Source organism: Microtus pennsylvanicus, chromosome 5 (genome assembly GCF_037038515.1).
Source record: "Microtus pennsylvanicus isolate mMicPen1 chromosome 5, mMicPen1.hap1, whole genome shotgun sequence".
Lineage (NCBI taxonomy): Eukaryota > Metazoa > Chordata > Mammalia > Rodentia > Cricetidae > Microtus > Microtus pennsylvanicus.
Genome location: NC_134583.1, coordinates 52,529,175 through 52,554,084, shown reverse-complemented (window position 1 = coordinate 52,554,084; position 24,910 = coordinate 52,529,175). Strand labels below are relative to the sequence as shown.

The window sequence follows — 24,910 nt, the reverse complement described above, 5'->3', positions numbered from 1 at the left end:
CCCACCTTTCATCTTCTCCTTCTGAAGTCTCTTCAGAGTCTGGGACAGTGCGGCTCAGGGCCTTCATTAGCCTTGCAGCGTCTGAAACCCTCACAAAGGCAATAAAGCAGCCTTGGTCCTTTTGTGTTTATGGCAACTCAGACAGCTTTTCTTGGCCACAGCCGTCCCCAAAATAATCTCCCCAGACTTAGCCTCTCAGTGCCGTGCGGCTGAAAGAAGCCGGGTTTGCTGACCTCGCAGATAGTCAGGCAGCAACAATTGCTTCCCTAGCAGCACAGCCATCAGCCCATCTATCCTGAAGGGGAGGGTTCTGGAGTCTGGGAGACAGTTGAACATGTCTCTCTGTCCCTCCTGCAATGATCTGTGTCCTCTCCCTCCAGCTCCACACCTAAAGAATATGCCATGTTCTATGGAGACAGGCTGCTACTGCTTAGAGGGCATTTCTGGAACCTTGATTTCAAAATCCCTTCCCCCTTCCTAAGACTCTTCCCTATGGTAAATCATGAGAGCAGAGCTCCGTGAAGAACCCTGAGACCCACAGTCCTTCAACTGATCAAGATTTCCTTCCCCGGAAGCCTTCCTGCAGCCTTGCAGCAGGGCGGAGCAGGCTTTCTCCACTGTTCCTAAGAGTGTGTTCTGTAGAACACCCCACAGAAACATTTGAGAGAAAGGACAGGGCTTCTCAAGAGTTGGCCATTGTAAGAGTGTGAAGGGCAGGGAGGAGGAGGGTCAGCGCTGAGCATCTGGGGTCCGGGAACCAGGTTAGCCCCGCAATGGCACAGCCTTCTCTTTTATATACAAGGATGTCTGAAAACCCTCTGTATTGGGCTTAGAGAGGAGGCAGGGGAGAGGCAGCTTAGAAACTCCAGGAGGGAGATGAAATGCCATGATGCTCAGGTGAAGAAAATAGACCTTGCAGTCACAGTTATTAAATTTCCAAAGGCTCCTGGAAGGAAGGAAATGACAGCATCTTACTCTGTCTGAGAGAAGGTAGCATGCTTTTCTAGAATAGACTTTTGATACCTAAGGATGGTGATATCAGATCGGGTGATGCGGCACTGAGGTGCCATGACTGTTGGGACTGAGGTGTTGACAGTGAACCCTGAGTCCTGCAGATCAGGCAGGAGCCGCTCTCATCCTGGGGTGAGAATCACCCTTCAGGGAGGGGAGGAACAGCTGGGGTAGTCCACATTTTTAATGCATTTGTGAGGTGGGTTCTCAGACTTGAGTCAGAAACCACTGCCTTCAGCCCAGTGGTCCTGAACCATGGCTGTATGTTAGAGTTACCTGGGGAGATAAATAAATCAAAGGAGGAAAACCTTAACTGATTTATTCAGGGCTGGGTCAGGATGGATTTGGGCATTAACCTTTGGCTGTTTTGTTCCCCTGCTGTCTCTAAAACGCAGCTGTGTTGAGATCCTGGGTTTAGCTCTATCTCAGGAATTGTATCTTTCTGTGTCCTGCTTGCACAGGTGTAAGTGTGCATGTGTTTATGTGTTCTGGCTGGACCTTGGGCTTTCTCTACCCACAGGGTGGTTCCCTTCACTGTGTCTCCATGGGGCTGTCACCTTAGTATAGTGGCTTCTGTTGTGCACAGTGACAGTTGGCAGAAGCTAGGAGATGAGCCTTGATCACATTGCCTCTGGATATGAAGGAGCTGTGAAGGACTAGTTTTGACAGCTACAGGCAGAAGCCAATGTAAGAAGAGGGCTGCTCCTGGAGTGCTGAGTGGTCCAAGTTGGGTACAAGCTGAGGCTGTGACAGGGCTGCAACCCCTGACTATTGAGATGGTTGTCTGCATGTCAGTGAGATCCAGCAGGTCCTCTCTCTGTCTCTGACCCTGTGTTCGTGTGGCTGGCACGAACACAGGGATGCCTACCTATATTCTGCCTCCTGGACCCTTTAGGAAGATGCTGTTCTGTGCTCAGAGATAATAAATGTGTTTCTCATGTTTTATAGCCAAAGGCACAATGTAGCTATTAAGCAGGGCTCTGACACCCAGGAGGTAAGACAGTTTCCATCCTGAATCTTCTAGAAATCCCCTGTAAGGCTTACTAGTCCAGTCTCCCATGGATCTGTGGGAGTGTCCTTATGGTGGATCTCCCACAGATCTGTGAATGTCTTTATGGCAAACCTCTCATGAATCTGTGAATGGGTCCTTATAGTGGATCTCCAATGGATCTGTGAACGTCCTTATAAAGAATGACCCCTAACCTCTCTCAGGGGTCACCTATTGCACTGGGCTGAGCATGGTGGTGTTTACCTGTTTACCTGTGATCCCAGCAAAACACAGGAGGCTAAGACAGGAGGATTCCAAGTTTATTGGCAGCCTGGGCTATATTACTGTCTAAGAAAAAAATCACTATCCTAGATATATTTATTGCATTGTACCTCCTTTCTCCCAGGGGTACCACATCAGCATCCTGTGACAGTTAGAGGTCATGTGCCTTTTGCAATAACATCATCCCGAATGACCATTGCTGGTGTTTACAGTAGTGATAGTTATTTGTTAAATTTCAGGTAATATGAAGGGAGAGCAGGGATTTAACATTCTGATCTAGATTGGTGATTTTCAAAATTCGGTTATTGCCTATCAAAGGGTTATGAAATCAATAACCCACTAGTGCACAATCAGTGTTCCTCTTTCTTAATAGAATATTCCAGAGCAAAACAGGAGGTCTCAGATCTGTCATATATAGTGTACTTGCTACTTTCTTGTTGCTGTGACAAGCTACCTGACAAAGGCAACTTAAAGGAGGAAGGGCTTATTCTGGCTACAGTTTGATGATCTAATCTATCTCTGGTGGACGCTGGTGCTGGGCTTGCTTTTTGCTTTTTATTCATCCTGGGGCCCCAGCCCATAGGATGCTGCTCCTCTCATTCAGAGAAATCTGTTCCATCTGTCGCCGCCGCTGCCGCTGCTGCTGCTGCTGCTGCTGCTGCTGCTGCTGCTGTGTAAAATACCCTGACAAAAACCTACCTAGGAGGGAAAGGATTTGCTTTATGTCCAGTTCCAGTTACAGCTCATCCAGACAGGGGTGTCAGGGTAGAGGAACTTCAAATAGCTAGTCACATCACATTTATAACTAGGACCAGAGAGGGTGAATGTGAGCATGCTCACTGCTCAGCCCACTTTCTGCACTCACAGTCCAGGACCCAAAGTCAGGGAGGGAATAGTGCCACCACAGTGGGCCGGGTCTTCCCATGACAATTACTGTAATCAAGACAGTCTGCCAAAGACATGTTTACCGGCCAACCTGGTATAGACAGCCATCATTAAGATTCTCTTCCAAAGGTGATTCTAGATTGCATCAAGTCCATACACCGACACTTCCTCAGTTAAACCTCTCTGGAAATGCCTTCATAGACACACCCAGAGAGGCGTGCCTCCTAGACAACCCAATTCTAAATCTAGTCAAGGTGATGATGAAGATTAACACATAGTAAAACTAAAGATTGTTTTGCAAACTTGTTTTTCATGTAGAGGTGTGTGTGTGTGTGTGTGTGTGTGTGTGTGTGTGTGTGTGTGTGTGCTGTGAGTGCAGTAAAGGAAATAAACTTCTTTATTGTAAGTTATGGCCAAGAGGCCAAGCTGGAGACTGGTGTGTGACGTGGGATTCCCCTTCATATGCTGTGAATATGTTTTATTACCAATGGTTACCAGCAAGTTACCAGCTGCTTTGGCCTATGGCAGGGAAGAATAAAACCAGGTAGCAAATCTGAACACACACACACACACACACACACACACACACACACACACACACACACATATATATATATATATATATATATATATATATATATATATAGAGAGAGAGAGAGAGAGAGAGAGAGTAGGTGTAGTCAAAGAGACGCCATATAGTTGTCTGAGGAGATAGACGTGGGAATCTTACCGTTAGATCACAGCCTCATGGTGATATACAAATTAATAGAAATGAGTTAATTTAAAAAGTAAGAGCTAGCTAGGAATACCTAAGCTATTGGTCAAACAGTGTTGTAATTAATACAGTTTCTGTGTGATTATTTGTGTCTGGGGAGCCGGGAAACAAAAGCACAGCCTCCATTGACAGGTGTGGGAGGGGATTCCTGGGCCCCTTAGCTCTGGGTGTGGCACTGCTGCATTTGGGAGACCTCCAAGCCCACTGTGCTGAGCAGAAGCTTGCCCAGAAATGCAGGGAGGACTCAGGAGAAGGCAGGCCCTGGGTGGCATGCACCCTGGTCCTACATGCTGTCCTACAGTTCTGTCTCCTGTCTGGTGCCTTGCAGGAAGCAGGAGCTTAGGAAGGAGACAGTCTCTCTGAAGTCCACAGTACAAGTGCTACGTGTATGAGACAGTGGAGTGGCTGGGCACATGAGGTGGTCTGGGCCCCTACTTGATAAGTTCAAATAGCGTCTTGTCCCTGCTAGGCCACTCTCAGTCCCCTGACCACGCTGTGCTAGTACTCAGCTTTCTTTGACGTCTATGGTTTCTGACATGCCATGGCTACTGGGTCATGAGCACCAGAATCCTAGGCAGCCTTGAGAAGCAGGACACAAGCCATGAGGAATGTATCTACTTTCCTGCAGAACCATAGAGTCACAGGGGTGTGCTAGTAGCTTTTCACTGCTGTTAAAAACACATGAGAAAATCAAGTTACAAAGAGAGAAGGTTTGTTCGGTCTCATAGTGTTGGAGACCCCAATGCTGGCACTATTGCTTTGGGGTTCAGACAACAACACAGTGATAGTAGATGTGCACGTCAGAGCAGAGCGACTCATCGTGTGTCTAGGAGCAAAGGTGAGCATGAGGAAAGGGGCTGAGGCCCCACAGGAACCACTGAAGACAATCCTGAGACCTGAGACTTTCCCACAAGACGTCATCATCTGAATGTCCTCAGCACCACTCAGTGGAACACCCTGTGTGTTAGCCCTTTAACTCATAGGCTTCTGGGGGACATTCAAGATCTTAACTCTAATAGTGGCCCTAGGATGCATATTTGACGGACCAGTTGGCAGGAAGATCTTCCCACCTACCCAACTCTCCTGCCTCTATTGTCAGTCTGGGTAGAGTGGACCCCACTCCGAGGAGCTGGGATGCCCATGCCCTGGGCTTTCCTGACTTCCCATTGTCCCCTAGAGGGATAGGGGACAGGATTAGGGGCAGACCTTGCAAAGACCTCATTAGGATACTCGTTCCGGGGCACTGGCAGCTTCTGGATTCACACAATCTACTGGAAGGATGGAGGAGCTGCCTACGATTCTAAATTACTCTATGGCAGATGCAGTGGAGAATATTAGAAGATGACAAGCAGTCATCCCAAGAAGACCCGCAACTTCACTCATCTTTCTACCTTCAGTTCCCAGCACAACATTTGACCAGTAACAGTTACAAAACTTAACAATTAATGTATGCCCATGGAGAATATGAAGGTTCTATTGCTAAATTACACACTCTCTCTAGAAACCCCACAGGAAGCAGTTTCTACAACCACTCCAAGTTTTCCACGTTTAGAAACTGAAACATGGAGAGGTTTAGAGGCTCATGGCAGGTTAGACAAATGGTGAGGGGTAAAGATACATTCCAGACCCAGGCAGAGCATCTCAGAGGTCCTGTCTTTCTCTTCTGGGCCACGCTGACTCTATAGAGTTATACCTTGCCAGTTCTGAATTAGGGAAGCAGGCCTCATGCTATTTAACCCTAAACGCATAGAATCTTATTTTTTCCTGTCTAAGGATACACAGAAATGTATCCCAAGCCAGGGTGTCTTCACCAGTGTGCCAAGTTATACCGCTATCTGAGCCACCACCCAGGTAAAAGGACAAGAAACCCAAGTCCATGTCTCCTACCCATAGAGCAGTGGTTAAGGCTGTGTATCAGAGCACCCTCTCTGGCCCAACCCCAACCTTGAAAAAGGGTGTAGAAGAGGAATGTGAGATCTGCAGGCTCTCTGAGCAGAGAACTCGCTGTTAGCTTTGAGTCTGGAAGACCTTAGCTCTCACGGGTGAGCAGTTTGCCTTCTGATGATTTAGTGTGTGTGTTAGGTGTGCTTGATAGTGCACTTTGGAAATATACTCGAAGGGTTGAGGTGATGGCTAACTTGGTTAAACCTCTTACCCTGAAAGCTTGAGGACCATTGTTTGAGCCCTAGAACTTACAGTGAAGTGTTGAACACGGTAGTTTGTTTGTCATCCCATCTCCAGAGGGCCAGAGGTAGGATGGTAACTGGCTAGCCAGCCTAGCCCATGTGGTGAGTCCCAAGTCAGTAAGAGTTTGTGTCTACAAAAACACAGTGGATGGCAGCCACCTTAAGAGTGACATCTGACGTCGATGTTTGATCTCCACATGAATACACAAGAGTGCACACACACACACACACACACACACACAAAGTGGGGGGGGGGGAGGGAGAGAGAGAGAACATTTGTAGAGCAAAGTCTTAATAATGGAAGAAAGTGTAGACTGTGGATAATCCTGAAACCCAGTGCCGCAGCCTTGTCTGACCTTGTGCAGACGAATCAGCACAGATGCCCTTCAGAGTCCACTGTGACATAAGCAGATAAGCACAGGGCCCATTCGCTGTGTCCCAGACTTACACAGATCCTTTGTGCAGCCCTTGGCTGAGCCTGTCTGACTGTAGGCTGCGTCTGCTTCCTTCCTCAGCCTCTGGTGCCCAGGCGGCATGGCTAGGTTGGGAAATTAAGAATTTGCTAGAGGAAAAGGACTCACACACACACACACACCTTTCAAAATCACAGGCATGGCAGCTTTTGCAGACGTTCCAGGGGGTACACATTGCATGACTAACACAGCATCAAGACATCATACAGGTTTCACATCTTTCATGTGATAAATATTTTTTTTTGCTATCATGTTTGAGAAATGGATTTTGTTTGAAAATGGCCTGCTTCCTTTGATGGCTGCTTTGACGTGGCTTCAAAGCCTGACGCAGACAAATCTGCTTTTCCATGCTGCAGTTCAGCCATGGCTGCTGGGCTGGGAGATTTATGACTGAGAAATGTCATACATTGATGTTCAATGGACAGAAGCTGTTGGGAGTCATGGCCAGCTCATCCCTGAACTGCCCTGGCTGGGTACCCAGGCACATATGAGTGAACCCCAGATTCACCAGGCTGTGACTCAGACCAAACTGCATATTAAGGTTCATATGTGGACTGTTTAAGCAGAGTACAGCCCCAAAATAGTTCAGCTTAAGTTGAATTTTTTTTTAAGCTTATGGTGTTCTTGTCTGCTCATTGCAGTAGCTGGCTTTTGGTGATCTTGCTGCATGCGTTGAATGGGCACTTGGAACAGGAGAATCTGCTTTGGGGTCAAACCTTTGAGAAGTACTGCAGGCTGTAACTGTGTGTCTGTGTAAACATGTATGCTAGTATGCACATTCAAGTGTGAGGATATATATGCATGTATGTTCATATATATTGTGTGGCCCTACACATGAGTATACTCATAAGAGCATGTCCATACACAAGTGTATGTGAACATGAGTGTACACATGTGGAGATGTGTGTTTACATGAATGTATGCACATGTTCAGGTCCATGCCTGTGTGTGCATGGAGGGATAGAGTGTGCATGTGCATTGCAAGTGTGAGCATAAGTATATGTACACATTTGTGTATGTGTGTACAGCCAGCAAGTGCAACATGGGGCAAAGTAGCACCAGGGCCTGGGTAGTGATCCTTAGCCCCTTCCCAAATGCATGGTAAGGCCCACCTTACTGCCAGCAACTGTAAGATCTGGGCACAGGCGTCTGCCCTATTGGGGAGCTCTGGAGGCAGAAAGGAATTTGCCAGATTGCCCTTGGTGTAGGCTCTTTTCTGGCCATCTCAGACATTTTGGAAATACTTACTCATTTATCAGAGGCCACAGCTATTTTGCAGGGTCTTTGTGGGTGATAGAAGGCACACACCAAGGAACAAAACATCCAGCAGCTTGGTGAGCTTTAGTTCTGGCTTCCACTGCTTCCACCTGTGTGGCTCAATTAAGTCCCTTAACCTCTCTAGGCACGAGGAACTGAGCTAGAAGTCCATGTGTCTGTGTGAGCTAGAGCCAGTGACATGTTAGGATACCAAGGATATTGTTAAAACGTTGTGTTTATAAATGAGAAAACAAGCCTAGAGAAGGGGATGGCCTGTCAGCCCTGCCCAGTGTGGGGCTGAGAGTCAGGGCTAGAGAACAGGCCTACGGCTCCCACTAGTGTTCCTTATTTCTTCCGTGTCACCGCATGATGTTTGTAGTGAGACCCTGGGCCCACAGCCTCAGTAGTATCTGTAATTCATGGAATACAGGTTCTCCTACCCGCATAGCACTCCTGAACAGGGGACTCTGGGGCTGGGTACCAGGGGTGCAGGCTTCCTTTTGCAGCATGTCCCAGCACTTCAGAGAGAATTGTGCGGAGAAAGGGTCGGCTGTGGGACCCGTATCTTTCTCCCACAGATGGATCTGTGAATCCCCATCAGGAGAAGTGTGGCCCTCAAAGGCCGGCAGGGTGGATCCAGCAAGCTCATTCCCCGGAAATTGATGTGTGGACACTGGGTGCTTTATGTGGGAACGTGAGGTGTATATTTAGGAGCCTGGGTGTTCGGCTCCTGGCTGTCAGCTCTCAAGGAAGGAGAATGATGGTGTGTGCTTCAGAGTTCATTATATCTCTCCGGCAGAATTCTAGGAGGAAAGGGTGGTTTTAAAGAAGTAAGTAATGGCACTCATAAATCCAAGTTCCTAAGATACATTCATTTGCCACTCCCTAAAATGAGGTTTTTTGCATGTACTTTTTATTTCATCGGCTTGAAGGGGAAATCTGAGCATTTTCCCAGCAGCTTTATTGTGCACAGTTTCTGGCGCACTCTGTTTCCTTGTCTGCGACTGTGCATACACCAAGTGTTGACTGTCCCTGCTTGTATAGACATCTTGACTGTGAGCTCAGCCACAACCGTACTCAGAATCCCTCCGTGCAGGGGTGGGAGGACTCAGTCAGGAATCAGTACACTCAGGAAAAAGCCGTTGTCCCATCCCTGGAGTGAGCTTGCCATCCAATAGCTTGCCTGACACATAAACCCACCTAGCCTTCTCCCCAGAACCCCAGCCAAGGCCTGAAAACCCTCTAACATCCAGCCTACTTGCCTGGGACTGTACACTCACATCTTGGTTCCCTCCCAGGATGCAAGCCCTGATTCCTCTACCTTGCGCTGACTGGCAGCAGCTCTGCCCAACTCCTGCCAACTGCACTGGGCAGTCAATGTGGGTGCTGGGGTTGAGTGAGCAGTAGACACAACAAGTATCCGCTAGGGTTCCTTTGCCTCATTGAGGCCCTGGGACAGAGTCTTCGATCCTCTTCTCAAGAGTGGAGGGAGGTGGGGCCAGGCCACTGAGCCCTGACTGTGCCAGCAGAATAGTGGCCACCCAGAAACCTGCCTGTGTGCACTGCTGAAATCTATGGGCATTCCAGCCTCCGTGGAAAGGGGAAGTCAGGCTGCAGATTAAAGTGAAATGCTTAATCCAGCTGACCTTAACCTTGGAAGCATCCCAAGCAGATGGCATTCCTGGGAGGTTCTGAGGGAGTGGGGAAGGAGAAAGCAGAAGAGGCCAGTGTTTTGTGAGGAGGAAGGCCTGTTGCTGTAAAGACGGAATGAGGGCCATGCGCTAGGAATCTGGCAGCCTAGGGAGGTTGGAAAAGGCAGAACATAGATTTTCTCTGAGCCCCTAGGAGCAACAAGCCTGTCCACACATTGGTTTTAGCTCAGTGAGACCCCATCATACTCCCATTCCAGAATTCTAGGATAATAGTAAATGTGGGACCTTGTAGCCACAGGGCTCAGGGTGTCGCTTCATCTGGGCCCAGGACAAGGCTGGGATTTGGACCTGAGGCTGAGTGTTAGCAGGAGGAAGCAGAGACCACGCCCCAGGCTGGGGCTTTGGGGTAGGGGAGCTGCACAGTGGACCTGTGTTGAAGGAAGGGTCCCGACACTGACTGCACCTGACACTTCTCCTTGGGTATTCCATGAAGCGTGTCCTCATGGGTGATAACGGGGAAGAACTATAAACCCTGTCTAGGTTTCCCTGAAAGGCCCAGCAAGCATCCAGGTTTTTAGGGGAAAAGGTGAATTGTTCCCAGCAGGGAACAGGCACACAGGGCTTCGCTGAAAGCTGCTGAGCAACTGTTCACTTCTAGACATTCAATTAGCCCTTTGATTTTTAATTCCAAATAAAGCATGCACAGAGGCGTCTTAGGGGTTGAAGAAGAGTTTTCTTTAAAAATCACTGAATTGGACATTAAGCAGGGTGAACATCGTGATATGCAAACTATATGTCAGCAAAATTGTTTTTAAAGACAGGGAGTGGTGTAAAAAGGAAGTTTGATCCCCCGGAACTGGAGTTAGAGACATTTGGGGGCCACCCAACACAGATGCTGCGAACCAAACTTGGGTCCTCTGGAAGATCAGAATGTGTTATAAGCACCGAGCCACCTCTCCAGTCGCAGATTTAAAGCCAAAGTCACAGCATCCTCCCCCACAGCACCTGGGCAAGTGGCTCCAATCCACAAGGGAAAGAAACATGCTTGAATCTCCTTTGGGTCTTGCTCAGAGGCCATGAATGACAGGCCCAGGAGTGAAGAGACAAGAGTCCAAGAGATGTCTGGGAGGAGGACCAAGAGACAGGAGCAGTATCCTCCCGATAAACATTAACACAAGACCTCGGTGCCTAGAAATCATGTCCTCAGAATTTTGGTCACCTGTTGCTTCTGTCTCCGGGTCTTGTCACCAAGTCCCCAACAACCACAGCTCTGAACAGGACTTGGGGCTAAACAGAAACAGCAGTGACCAAGGACTTGGCCCCTGGGCAAAGCTGGGTCACTCCTCATTCGCTCTCAATGCCATCTTAGTGTGTGCTGTGCTAGTGAGAGGGCCACCAATACCTGAGGAAAATCAGAGGAACACGTAGGTTCCATCTGGTTCCTGCGGCAGTCCCCTCAAGCACTGCGAAGCAAAGCTGCGCTCTCAGAAAACCTGCCATATAGTCTAGATGACAACTGGTGAGCACTCAGCCGTATGAGCCACATCCCATGTGGTGGCATTGTCTGCCTCCTCAGCTCTGTGGTCTGACTCCAAGCCACTCTGACCTCCTGCAACAGCTATGTACTGAGAGCCCTGTGCTGGAATCCAGACGGCAGAGATGGGTGTTGGGTTCTGTTGAAGAAGAGGTCTGGGCTACAAAGCTCTCTTGCAAACTCTCCAGAAAGCTGCTTCTCTTGCAGCTGTAGCAAGAGCTGGCAAATGCCTTCCCACTGTGAGGCTCTCGAGGGATGTGGGCTTGGAGAAAGGTACAGTCAGAGAGGGTCAGGGTTGGACAAGCCTGCAAGGCGTGCATCACTCAGAGATCCAACCTTATCTCTCTGTCCTGGGTTCTCAGCACCATCAGGGCCTAGCTACAAAGCCAGATTCAAAAGGCTCAGCAGGGCATCCACCTGTGCTCCTGGTGCTTGACAGATTATCTGAGGCTCAGAGTTTTGCAATTGCTTCCCTTCCCCACTTTTCCCTTGCCTCAGAGAATCAGCATGGAGACAGTTAGGATAGTTTTGCATGTGTGGGTGTCAGGTTCTGTGGGTGCAGCTCTGAAATAGTGTTATAACATTTCCTGTATGTGCTATATGACCAGTGGTAGAACGTTTTGGAAAATAAGATATATACAGTGAGGACTGGGCATTGCCATGGATGAACTGCCAAGCTGAGAAAGTGCCCTAGAAATTCATTATTCTGTTTACAGGGGCCTGTGTATGAAGGGATAGTGGAGAGATAGAATCTATTTTCTCTTGTGTGCGACAGCACACACCTAGAATCCCAGTACTTGGGAGGCTGAGACAGAAGATCCTAGAGTGTGAGGCCACCCAGAGCTTTCCAGTGAGATCCTGTCTCAGGAAACAGGCTGACAATATACACATTTGCCAAGAACTTGGCAAGCCACAGGTTCTAACCACACTACAGAGGCACTGGCTTGGCTTTGAGCAGGACCCAGGGGGCTCCCAGCTAGACCAAGCCTGTACCTAGATTTCTGTCTGGCCAAAAGATCTGAAGGCTTCTGAGAAAAAGCCCAAAGCTGTGAGGAAAAGCAGGACACTCAGAGGGGATTCTTGAGAGTCATCTCTACCCGGTGAAAGTATGCCCACAGCTTAGCAATTGGTCCACACAAGCTCAGGCCCTCTAGTAGTTTTTCTGGCCTTTCCAAGACTTACCTCCCCTAAGTGGGTCCTGGCCCATGATGCAGATGGGGCTGTGGTCGGGAGGGGAGTGAGTGAGCTCTGTTCCAAGTTCCTTAGTGTCGAATGCGCCTCACTATCTGCTTTTCTGTTGTGGACCTGTGCACAGCATCTGTCCCCAGGCCCTCAGCGTGACACCACACTTGCTCCTGCTTTGGCGTCTTGGCTCTCACCGTGCCTTCCTCCTCTGGACCCTTTCCTGAAGTGATCTTATGGGTCGCACTTGCTCTTCGTGGTCTAACCCAAGCACTTTCTCATCTTGGAAGCTGTTCTTGTCCTCCAGGGACCTGATGGCTTTTTGTGTGCCATTCGTCAGAACACTGATCAAATTTCCTGTGTTGCCATTTCACGAAGCCAGCTGTTCCACAAGCATGGAGAATATGTCTGGTTCATCTTTATGTTTCATTATTCAACCATCAGCCTAGCACAGAACAAAGCTGTTTGAATACATATTGTGGGCTGAGGAGATAGCTCAGTCAGTAAGAATGCTTGTTGTGCAAGCATGAAGATCCGAGTTCAAATCCCCAGAACCCACACAAGAAGTCACACATGGTTACATGCTTATACCCGCAACACTGTGAGAGGCAGAGATTTAATTGCAGGCAAGCAATGGCCTTCTGTCTCCTCCCAGGATTTTCTGCTACTTCCCTGTTCACTCATTTGACAGACTGAACACCTGTGTACATAAAAAAACACACACACACACATGCACACACACACAGACATGCAATGCTGGAATTTATGTAGCTGTAAAGAACAATGAAATCATGACATTTCAGGAAAGTGTTTGGAGCTGGAGGTCATTGTGTTAAGTGAGATAAGCCAGGCTCAGAAAGACAAATGTGGCATGTTCCTCTCCAATGTGGGGTCTGGATTTAAATTTATATACAGGGTGCATTGCAGGACATAAGAGGGCTCTGGGAAAGGAGGAAGTGATCTTGAGCAGAAAGAGGGTACCGGAATGCATGTGCAACAAAAAAGTGATTTGTCTGGAGGGGAAAGAGGTTCAGTCAAAGGTGGGGAAGGGAGACTTGAGGAGGGCATTGGGGGTGCGGGAGGATAAGAACAAAGTAGATTGACGTGTACATATGAAAAGGTCATCATGTAACATATTATTTGTCTGCCAACTTAATATTTAATATAAAAATGGGACAAATATTGCTTTCCTAGTTCCCTTAGCTCACCATGTGTGTATGGTGTGTGTGTTGTGTGTGTGCGTGTCTGTGCATGCACATGGTGCACTTGTATGTGCAGACCAGTAGACAACCTCGGGTATCGCTCCTCAGGTACCATCCACATTGTGGTCTGGAGCCGAGCAGGTAGACTACAAGGCCTGGGCAGTGAGCAGCAAGCGTCTGGTGTCTCCGCCTCCCCAGCACTGGGATTGCAAGCACATGCAATCACATCTGGGACTTCAAGCACATGCCACCACATCTGGCTCTTTTTTGACATGGGGATCAACTTCGAGTGCTTCTTGTAGAACTTCACCAACTGCACCACAACCCCCTCTCCCAGTCCCCTAGTTCATCCTTAAGAGCATGCTGGTTTCATGGTGGCAATCATTTGTACCCAAACCAAGTCACAAGGTGGGGACACAGTGCTGTAACCTCTGTCTTCAATCTGTTTGTAATACATTATTATGCAACACAGGCCTAATTGTGAATCATAATTTTTTCATTAACTGATCTCATTTTACTTGGTAATATCCATTTAGGCGTTTGAGAGCAATAAAACTCCATTTCTTTTAAATATTATATGATTCAGTTGGCTCACTGATTTAGATTTTACTGCTCCCCCCTCACGCCCTTTTGAGCAAATGAGTCATCCATCTTTGTAGAGATAACGAGGACCTTCAAGATCATGCAAGCAGGCCTCATGGGGAGAATGTGCAGGTGCACCCCAGTCTGGAATGAAGCATTCTGGAACTGGGCTGGTTCCCACATCTTAAAACCCCTTAGAAATGCATTGTGGGTCTTACTGTGCTCCTCAGTAGATCATGGTAATGATATGACTCACCTTGTCTTGTGGGTCCCAGCCTGCTGCAATGCACAGCCCATAAAATGCAGTGGGGGGTCCACTGTGTGTGTGGGGGGGGCAGTGAGGGGGAGAGTGGGAGGGCTCCAGGATAACCAAGATCTACTTCCTTCTGGGTGAACCCAGGCACATATCTTGTGTTCTCTGTGTGTCCGAAGAGGATCAGTTAGGATCTGTGTAGGCATGTTTAGGAAAAGGCCATGGCTCAGGCTTGGCTGATGTTAATGAGTTACACCTCCAACCCAGTGGGTGGTCAGAGCCTCCAAAGGAGAAGTTCTCATGCTTGCTCCCTCTGGGAGTTTGGTGGGCGACTAAGAGTCCTTTTATGCCTGCATCTATCTCTTCTCACTCCTATATATCATCCCTGCATCGCCTCGCTTGGGTCTGCTTTCTGAACTGCCAAGCACTTTAGTCATGTCAGATTTCCAGCCTCTGAAGCCCTCTGGGGTGCCAGGGATGCTGGGAGCTTGAAGCCTCCCTCTGTGAGCAGGCAAAGTCACTCTTCCCAGAGCAGCTCTTAGTACAGTGAGTGACTCAAGAGTAGGTGGCCATCTGGAGCACCGAGTGCCCAGATCTGGAAGACCTGAGGACCCTGGCCTTGTTTCCAGCCAGTGTCTTCAGGTGTGTTGTATACTTACTAGTGTTGTGGGAACTCCTTCAGCAGTAGCCCTTTAGATACCGGCCCATTTGGGGCATAGTCTGAGGTACTATAAGCACAGGTGAAAGGCCTGCATGCCCCTTTTTCTGCTGGATTTGGTTCCCTGCTTCCAGTGCCCACAGAGGACTGCGAATCTCTATACTTACTGTGTTTTATCCCTAAATAAACACACCTTTAGTATACTCCATTCTGGGCTATTGTGGATCTTTAATACATCTCCATACAGCTCTATACAGACAGCTGAGGGGACCCAACAGGTACCCTATAACTGTCTCTCCTGGTCCAGGCTTACTACTGCATCCTCAGATCTCAGTCTGGTTCCAGGCCCTGGGCTCCACCTTCTGTGTTCATGGCATAGAGGGCACCAGTTCCACTGGACTAGATGTCTGCTTACTCTCATTTCTTTAAGTCCTGACTGTCTGTCCCAGGACATTAATTTAAGTTTTGGCCTAAAAGCTGTGCTAGGCCTCTTCCTGGGCATCAAAGAGGGATTAGGGGACCCACTCCTGTTGCTGCTCCCAGTCCCCATGGATTATGTGTTCACTGGGAGACATACGCTCACCTAAGTGTTTCGTGTGTTATCTTCTGCAGTCCTCATGGGTCTCAGATCTGTGATCTCACTTGGAAGGAAGGGAGGCATGGTCTTAGGGAGGCTGGTGCTCACTGTGGCTTCACAGCTCAGGTATGGTGAAAGAGAATCTGAATCTCTGACCAGGAAGACCCAAAGCCAATGGTCTAGCCAGAAACGTCCCCTCCGTGTGCCTGGGGAGACGCTAGGAAACCCTGAACTGCCTTTGAACCTGAAGGGGGATGTCTCCATAATCCCTGGGAGTCCAGGGAGCAGTTCTAAGAGTGTGTAGCAAGTTGCTGTTACCTTGGTCTGGACGTCCCTGTCTAGGTGGTGCCGGTCCAGGACTCTAGGGGATGTGGTGCAAGAGGGCAGTCTGGGGAAGAAGCAGAAGCCCACCTAGGAGGCTGGGCCAATATTCTTGGCAGAAGAATAGACTGGAAAATGCAGCGTTTCTGTGTTAGCATGTCAGATTCATAATCATCCACTTCGTGGTAGCCCCTGCTGGGTCTATTTCTATATCTCTGAAGGCAATAGTTATTGGGTGGTTGGCATGATAGATTCCTGGGTGAATGAATCTTTGAGAACCATGAAAATCCCCTTCTCTACTCACTCCATGAGGAAGGGCTCATGGAAGGAAGGGAAAAGGCTTGGTGTTGGCATCTGCAGGCTTCCGCTCTGACCCACTGTCTCCTTGTCCCTTCTTTCTCCAGAGGCTCCTGCCAAGCCTGAGGAGGCAGAGGCTGAGCCCTTCACGGACTCCTCCCTGTTTGCACACTGGGGTCAGGAGCTCAGCCCCGAAGGCCGGCGTGTGGCCCTGAAGCAGTTCCAGTACTACGGCTACAACGCCTACCTCAGTGACCGGCTGCCCCTCGACCGGCCCCTGCCAGACCTCAGACCCAGTGGGTGAGCAGTCAGTGGCCAGGCTCTTGCTATCCTCACTATGAGGCCATGTGTTCTCACAGTGCTGGAACAGGGCCAGGACCGGGGGGAGGGCCAGATGCCTGTGTCTCTTTTCCATCTTAGCCAAGGCCTACCCCCTCGGCCTCAGTTTCTCTTCTGCTGAGGAGGGGGACAGCTTCCTTCTACTAGAGATTTTGGGGATTAATAACACAAATTATCCCTTATAGGCACCAGAATGATCTAGCAGCCCCACTAATATGTCATTTTAAACCAATTAACTAGAACTTTTTTCCTTAAATTAGTTTTTTAAAAAATATATCTGTCTTTCAAGGTGAACAAGTCATTACATCTGACAGAGAAGTCTGTCTTTTTGTTACACAGGGATATTTCCTTAAGGTTCAGCTAGAATCTTTATAATTCATAATTATTAAAATTTGGGCACGTACCATAGTGAGAAAATCTCATTAACTTTTGTGAGCTCCCCCATATCTTCATTGCCCCTTTCCTCTTCATATTTAAATGTTCCTTAAAGCTGCAAACCATAGTTTCTCTTTGGGGTTTTCAGGAAAGACTGTGTAGCTGAGCTTAGAAGGTATGGCTTTTTAGATCAGTGGTTCTCAATCTGTGGGTCGCGACTCCTTTGGGGCTCAAATGACCTTTTCACAGAGGTCACCTAAGACCATTGGAAAACACAGATTCACACTGTAATTCACAACAGTAGCAAAATTACAGTACTGAAGTAGCTACAAAAATAATTTTATGGTTGGGGGTCATCACAACGGGAGGAAGTGTATTCAAAGGACACAATGTTAGGAAGGTTGAGAACCACTGCTTAGAGAGAGTTCAACTCAGCTCCATCCACATTCACTGAGCACTTGTTGAGTGCTGGATGGTGGAGTGTGCCTGTCCCTGGCCTGAGGAGAAGGTGGCTGCAGATCTGGGGACCTACAAAAGGGGAGAAGGGTGTGCGTGTTTGTGTGTATGTGTGTGTGCATGCATGCATGCGTGTGTTTGTGTGCATGTGTGTGTGTGTGTGTGTGCGTGGGGGGTGTTAAAGATACTTTATAAGTTTTATGTCTGTGTGCGCACAAACCGGCACACACTTGGTTACCGAGTCTCTATCGCAGAGAGGAGGGAACGGGAGTGCGGAAAGACAGCCTAAACTGCCCTGTGTCCTTAGACTCAGAGCTGGGGTGGGAAGTCAGGCAGTCTAGCAACAGAATTCGGTCAGGGAACCTTTGTGCTGTACTGCCGCGAGGTGAGGTGGCAGTTTGTGTCATTGTCATGGGGCTAAGGGACTGCTTTCCACAGCACTAAGTGTTGACTGGCCAGTTTCAGAGAGGGCCAGGTTTGCATCTCTAGTTTGGAAAACAGTCACCCATTACCAAAGCTTGGGGTGCTGCACTGCTACCGTACCTGCCCCCAGAGAGGCTTCCCATGGGGTATGCCTCTGCTCCTGCCTCTCCTTTGCATGGCCTCTGTGATCCAACCCTTGTCATCTGCCTGTGCTCAGAACAAAGCACTGTCACGGTGAAGGGTTCATTCAGTTGGTCCCTGAGTTTCATGGATTTCTTCATTGAATGAGCACTTCTTGAACATGGAGTTTTTACCGGACACCAGCAAAGCAGAAGGCAGGCCAGACTCCTGGAGCACACTGCGTGGGAGTCCAGACAAGATAGATTTCTGCAGAACTTGCTGGTACCCTTAAGGAAAAACCATTCTGGTGACTTCCAATAAGATGGGGGCCTAGCTTTTATAGCCATGGATGCCTTGACTTTGGTTGTCTCTGTGGCAGGGAAGTGGCCTGGAACGTGATACTTAGAGGGAACCTCCCTGTTCCACCTCTCCTGGAGGGAAGGAAAGAGAGACAGAAGTGGCAACGGCTTTTTTCTACCTCATCTGTCAAGAGAGACTTTCTCTTCCAGTGTCTTTGGGTGAGATCATACTACATCAGACTCTTGAGGAACATAGCTGCCCAGTGGACCACCAAAAGACAGCATATTACCAAAGACTACCCCTTGAGAGGCTTGAGGTCTGGGCAGTGACTTCTTTGTTCCCTTCTGAGTTAGAAAGAGACAGTGCCTCAGGATTGAAGGGAAGACACCTCCTTCCTGCTAGGCTGAATGTCACTATGTCCCTTATGGGCAGTGAAATAGGCGCCAATGTGAAGTTTTCAGTATGGGCCCTATCCTGTCTCTAACGTCTAAACCCTTTGTTTTTGCCCCTGAACCCCAAAATAACCCAGGGGCAAATATGAAAAGAGCAAGCCAGTGTTACACACACGTATCAGAAGTCACCGAACTGCACATTGGCTGTCTGTGTGTCTGAGTGGACTTAAGTCCAATAGCAACATGTTGAGAAAATGAAGTTGAGAAGAGATCAGGGGACCCTCAGTCCCTGGGGGAGTGAGGACGGTGGTGATGCAGGGGACACCACTGAACACATGGGTATGGGAGCGGCTGGGCAGGAGCACCATGCAATGGCCACTCAGGAACCGTGAGGGCAGGTGGGTTTGCCGCCCCAGTGACAGCAGATCAGGTGATGGCACATTCCTGCCCTCGGCTTCCTTGTGTTGCAATGACAGACTCAATATGCTCTTTCCTCGCGCAGTGGTTGTTCTTTCCAAACAGTGGCCATGGAGGAATCCAAGGGCAAGTGCCTACCCTAAGGGGCGTGTGGGGATGAGTAAAAGGCTTCCGGTACCAAATCTGTTGGTTTCCATGGCAACCAATGCTATGGCCTGCCTCTAAGGTAGCTCAGGGCAGAACCCTGGGCAATGGCTGTTTTCTATCTCTTGCTTGTGGACTTTCAGACACTCCTGAGTCCTTTCTCTCCAGTGTCCCTAGGTTCCATATCCCTCCCTCCCAGGCACTAGGGTACACTGGCTCTTGGATTGGCAAGTGTGTTAGGCACTGGGGCCAGGGCATTTGAAGTTGGTCTTTAAAGAGTAAGTCTATTTCCTACAACCATTAATGAGAGCAACTGTGACAAATCCACATTTGAGCCCAAATCCAGAGCCAGAGAGAGAAAGAGAGCCTGTGCCAATATCAGGGGAGGGATGGGACAGGATGGTAGCATTGAAGAAGTCAGGCACTAGGACCCTGGGGAGCATGTAATGGTCCTAGAGTGGGAGGGCATTACAGTGGGAGCTGGGATGCCAGGGCTGGACAGCTAGATGGCATTGCTGGTGATGCTGCCCTGAGGCTGGCAGATATCGCCTGTGCTGTGTGCCAGGGCTGTGCATATGCTCTCCTGCAGCTTGCTGCTGGACTTGATCTTCATGCCACATTCCAGCAGTTGCTACCATTCCGTTATATATGGGAGAACGCTAAACCCTTACAAGACTGAGAAACCTTTGGGCTAGAGAGAGATTAAATCAGTAAAGTACATGACGACTTGAGTTCTATTCCCAGAGCCCATGCCAGAACACCTGGTGTGATGGCGTGTTTGCAATCCTAGCACTGGGGAGGTGGAGACAGGTGGATTCCTTGAATTGCATGCAGAAGACGTGAGAGACCCTGTGTTATTTTTAGCCATCAACTTGACACAAGCTAGAATTACCTGGGAAGAGAGTTTCAGTTGAGGAATTATGTAGGACAAGTTGGCCTGTGGGGAATTGTCTTGACTGTTAGTTGATGAAGGAAGACCCAGCCCACCATGGCCAGCTCCTTTCCTTAGGCGCTGAGCCATAAACTGTGTGAGACAGGAGAAACAAGCAAGCCCGCGTCTATTCTCTTTTTACTCTTGACTGGTGGCGTGATGTGACTGGCTGCTTGATTTCCTGCCTTAGCTTCCCTGAAATGATGGACTGTAACTCGGAATCATAAGCCAGCTAAACCCTTCCTTCCCCTATGCTGCTCGTCATCAGGGAACTTTTCATGGCAACAGAAATGGAACGAGGATAGCCTGACTCACACAAACAAAGAGGAGAGGGACCGAGATTCCCCTACCCCAAGGATCTCTGGTCTCCACATGTGTGCACATGCGTGTACACACACACACACACACACACACACACACAGAACCTGCTCAGGTTCTCACAGGTGCTCTGGCAGAGGCAATGATTTATGGGTTCTCAGGACTCCGAGATACCATCTTGTCCCTTTCCCGACCCTGCCCAGGAGAGCTGCTCTAACTTGGGATGTTGGCTCTGGAGAAGCAGAGGTCTGTGAAAGAAGGTTGCTGCCAGAAGCAACCACAGGACGAGAGGTGAAATAAACACTCTTCTAAGGGCTGTGCTGCCCACATTGGAAATGCTCACAGTGCAGACATGACTGGGAGATCACTCTAGAACTGAAGCACTCTGGGAAGAGCCTTCTGACTCTCCCTAGCATTAATGAAGCTCCTTGTGAGCCAAGAGTGTGATTAGTTGTTCTTGAAGAAGCAATAATCTCAAACTTTTATGTAATATCTTACAAGAGGAAGATGACAGTGTTCTTTACTTTTGGACCTTATCTTCATAAGTGGATTGTAAGGGACACAGAGGAGGTGGGCTGCACACCCTGGGAGAGATGCTGGGTTCCATGACAGATAATGTTTCTGTGTAGGTTATAGATTAGTAAGTAGTCAGATTTGCTTCTTTAGCCTCCAAAACCAAATTTCTTGATGGAAAGTTGGGTGACCTCATCCAGTAAGTTACCTAGCCTCCCTGTTTTTGTTTATAGATAGAATTCTTCTCTTTAAGGAACATGGGATGTACTCAGTCATATTTGGCTTCTAGCCATAAATAAAGGACATTGAGCCTATAATTCGTGATCCTTTAATTCGTGATCCTAAATAAGAAGGTGAACCCAAAGAAAAACATATAGCCATCCTCCTGAATATTAATCTTCATCAGGCGATGAAAGGAGACAGAGACAGAGACCCACATTGGAGCACCGGACTAAAATCTCAAGGTCCAAATCAGGAGCAGAAGGAGAGAGAGCACGAGCAAGGAACTCAGGACCGCGAGGGGTGCACCCACACACTGAGACAATGGGGATGTTCTATTGGGAACTCACCAAGGCCAGCTGGCCTGGGTCTGAAAAAGCATGGGATAAAACCGGACTCGCTGAACATAGCGGACAATGAGGACTACTGAGAACTCAAGAACAATGGCAATGGGTTTTGATCCTACTGCACATACTGGCTTTGTGGGAGCCTAGGCAGTTTGGATGCTCACCTTACTAGACCTGGATGGAGGTGGGGGTTCCTTGGACTTCCCACAGGGCAGGGAACCCTGATTGCTTTTTGGCCTGACGAGGGAGGGGGACTTGATTGGGGGAGGGGGAGGAAAATGGGAGGCGGTGGTGGGGAGGAGGCAGAAATCTTTAATAAATAAATAGCAGCAAAGAAAAGAAAAAAGAATTCTGCTCTTTAGAGAGAGCAAGACAAAGACTGTAATATATTTGGGGTCTGGTGCATTCTTCCCAGCATGTAGTTGCTCTTGTTATCTGGGTCTGTGGTTTGAACTGACTTATAGGCCAGAGGCAGAGAAGAAGCAGTATGGTCTTAACTTGGCCACCTGGAGGACCACGGTGTGGACAGGGGACAGGGGCAGAGCAGGGCAGTGGCAGGCGATGAGAGCAGATAGGTACTCTGGGGGACATCACACTGCGGTCCCCATGGAAAGCTGCCTCCTCATCCCGAGACCTGGAGATCAAAGGTTGAGCCCAAGCTGGACTTGGCTGGACCACAAAGAGACCTGCTCTCCTTGGCAACCAGTCTTCTGCGACAGATCTAGGGCCCCTGCCTTCATTTTTCTTGATATATTTAGGGAACTCATCTTCTTTTACCTATACAGATCCCCAAGGATCTTCCTTTCTCTACTGATCTAGATGTACCTCTTCTGCGCCAGCAAATCTAGATGATACCCCTTCTATTACAAAAGATCTAGGAGACGCACCTTCCCCTGTTGCTGCAGATATAGGGGACCCACCTTCCCCTGCCCCTGCAGACCTATCCTGCAGACCTAGGGAACCTACCTGTCTTTGCCCCTGCAGATATAAGGGACCTACCTGAACCTGCCCCTGTCCCCTGCCCTTGCAGATCTAGAAGACATCTATTTTCCTGCCTCTAGCAGAGCTAGGGGCCCCAGTTTGCTTGCCCAGACAAATCTAGGGTTCCCACTTTTCCTGCCCCAGTGCATCTGCTCTGCCTCATGTTCCTTGAGCCTAGATGCCACAGATTTAGTCTGTTCATCCACAGATCTACCAATCAGAGCCACCTAATAAAACTTTCCACCAGAGCCTGCTAACTTTTGCTGTCCGAGCAACTGTTCATTTAACTCCCATCCTCTCCAGATCGTTGGGGGAACAAATGAGCTCCCTGCTTCCGGGTATTGTTTACACTGCAGCTGACGGTGCTCCTGTGTATCTCCGCTTATCTGCGTGGCAGATCCTTTCTCTGCATTGATAAAAATCACCAGAAAGGATGTTCATTAAACTTCTGCCTCTGGGAGTACCAATGATCACACATGCTCAGCAGCTCACTCCTTAACAATTCCTGGGCTACATTCCGTTTCCAGACCTTGCCTGGACCATTCTTCTCATTGTGCAGATGGTTGGAACTCCAAGATCTCAGGTGCGATTGTCTTTTCCACATCTGGACTAGTCTCTGAAACCCTGTCTATGCTAAGGACTCCCACCTTGCTCTATTATCCCTTTGTTGGATGTTGAATTTTGTTCCTGTCAAGCTGGGAGTATTATGTAAGCTGACTCCATTCTTGTCCTGTCTTGATGGAGTCTCCACCAGCACAGTGCTCATGGCCAGATCTGCTCTCCTGCTCACGAGTCTGAGTTTTCCTTCAGGAGTCTGTCACCAGGCACTGTACTTTCTGAGAGTCGCCCTGCTGAACACTGAGCCAGGTGCTGTGAATTCCTGGTGTGCAGACAAGTCCGGATTTCCTGCAGCTCACGTCTGACAATGTGTTGCAATCACATAAGCTGTGCATTGCACTAGCATGCAATGGCGTGAGGGCAAGCAAACAGCAACAAAGGGAAAGCAAAAGCCAGGGTATCATGGAACTCGAATGATTTCAACCAGGAAATGGAGAGAGCCTTGCTGTGTATGTGTGGGCCATTTGGGGTTCTTTGTGGATGACACAGACCCATGCCTTCATGTTCAGAAGACAAAGACAGGCTGTGGAGATGGGGGGTGTGGCTTGAGAAAACCTTTTTGTTCCATTTCTACTGCATTGTTCCCAGTCATCTTTGTCCATGTCAACAGTTGCTCATTGTCAGTGCTCTGCTTCCTGCCCTGGGCTTATGCTTCTGCCCCCTTAGAGTACCTCACCTTGAAGGTCCCCGCAAGAAAGCCTATGATAGGCTTCTTAGTCTCTCAATATCATCAAATCTGACTACTTAGCACTCCTGTTGTGTAGCTATCAGCATTCTCTCCAAATTGAAGCCTTCCCTTCCGGGTGGAAGAGAGATCTTCTTAAACTCACTAGAGGCCTGGGCAACTTGGAAAAGTGTGAGAGTAACAAAGCTCTTCCCCAAGATTAGATGAGCAGTGGACAGTTAGCAGGGAAGAACTGTCTTCTGCAGAGCTGCCTTCAAGATGCCCTCGCCTATGCTGGAAAGGTCCTTTGGTCATTCAGCTGCCTTTGAGTCATCTACATTCTTGTAAGTAGCCCCAGTGAGTCCTCTGATTCACCAAGACAGGCTGGCACAGAATTGCTTTCATGGTCTGCTGTTGGTGCCCTATTTGGGAAACTGGACATCTGCTCACATCCTCCTGGGAAAAGTCATACAATAGGCCCTGAGCAAGGTTGCCTTGTAGGTCAAAATTAGGCCTATTGATCAGTATGTGAGGCTTAGGAATCAGTCACTGGCCCCCTCAGTTATAGGCCAAGTGACAAGGTCACATGCAAGGCAGAAGAAGGTGTCCCTGGGGCTGGTTCTGTCAAAGACAGTAGTGTAACTGAGAGGAAAGCTCAAGCTTCCATGCCCATCGGTCTTTAACACACTGGCCAGACATAAAATCCCCCCTCCAGTCCTCATGCAGAATTGGCAGCGTAGGAGTGAGGCTTCCCAGCAGGGTTCCTTGGTGCCACTGACACACCTGTCTCCCTGGACACATCTCTGGCGGCACAGAAAGCAAGGAGGCAGCATAAGGCAGCAGGGCTTAGCAGTTAGAAGAACCCAGGCTTAATTAAGCCCCAGAGGATAAATTCCCACCTCAGCTGCGTTTCCTTCATCTATGCAGCAGGGACAAAGACACGGAATGGTTTGGCAGTTGTTGGGAACAGTGAAACAATGGAAAAGAACAAAAGCATCCATGATGTATGGTGTCAAGAAAATGCTCTTTACTCCTCTTACTCCAAGGGGCTTTGTGTGGAATCTGGGGAGAAGTGGTAGGCGGGCAGGAGTCCCTTCGCTCTGAAGATTGTGAAGATGGATATGTCAGCCAGAGGGAGGAACCGTCTCGACTTTTCTCACACCAGTGAGAATCCTCTAATTACCTCATCCTTGGGTCTCCTGGAAGGCCAATATCCTGGAAGCCAACAGGTGTGAGTG

At 48.8% G+C, this 24,910-nt stretch overlaps 1 protein-coding gene across 1 annotated transcript in view; it reads left to right on the top strand.

The window, feature by feature from the left end:
- Galnt18 (polypeptide N-acetylgalactosaminyltransferase 18) overlaps positions 1 to 24,910 on the top strand; it is a 320,566-nt gene that overhangs the window by 144,384 nt on the left and 151,272 nt on the right. The window contains exon 2 of the mRNA XM_075971902.1: positions 16,223 to 16,415. Within this exon, the coding sequence (XP_075828017.1) occupies positions 16,223 to 16,415 (193 nt within the window). The remainder of the gene's footprint in view (positions 1 to 16,222; positions 16,416 to 24,910) is intronic.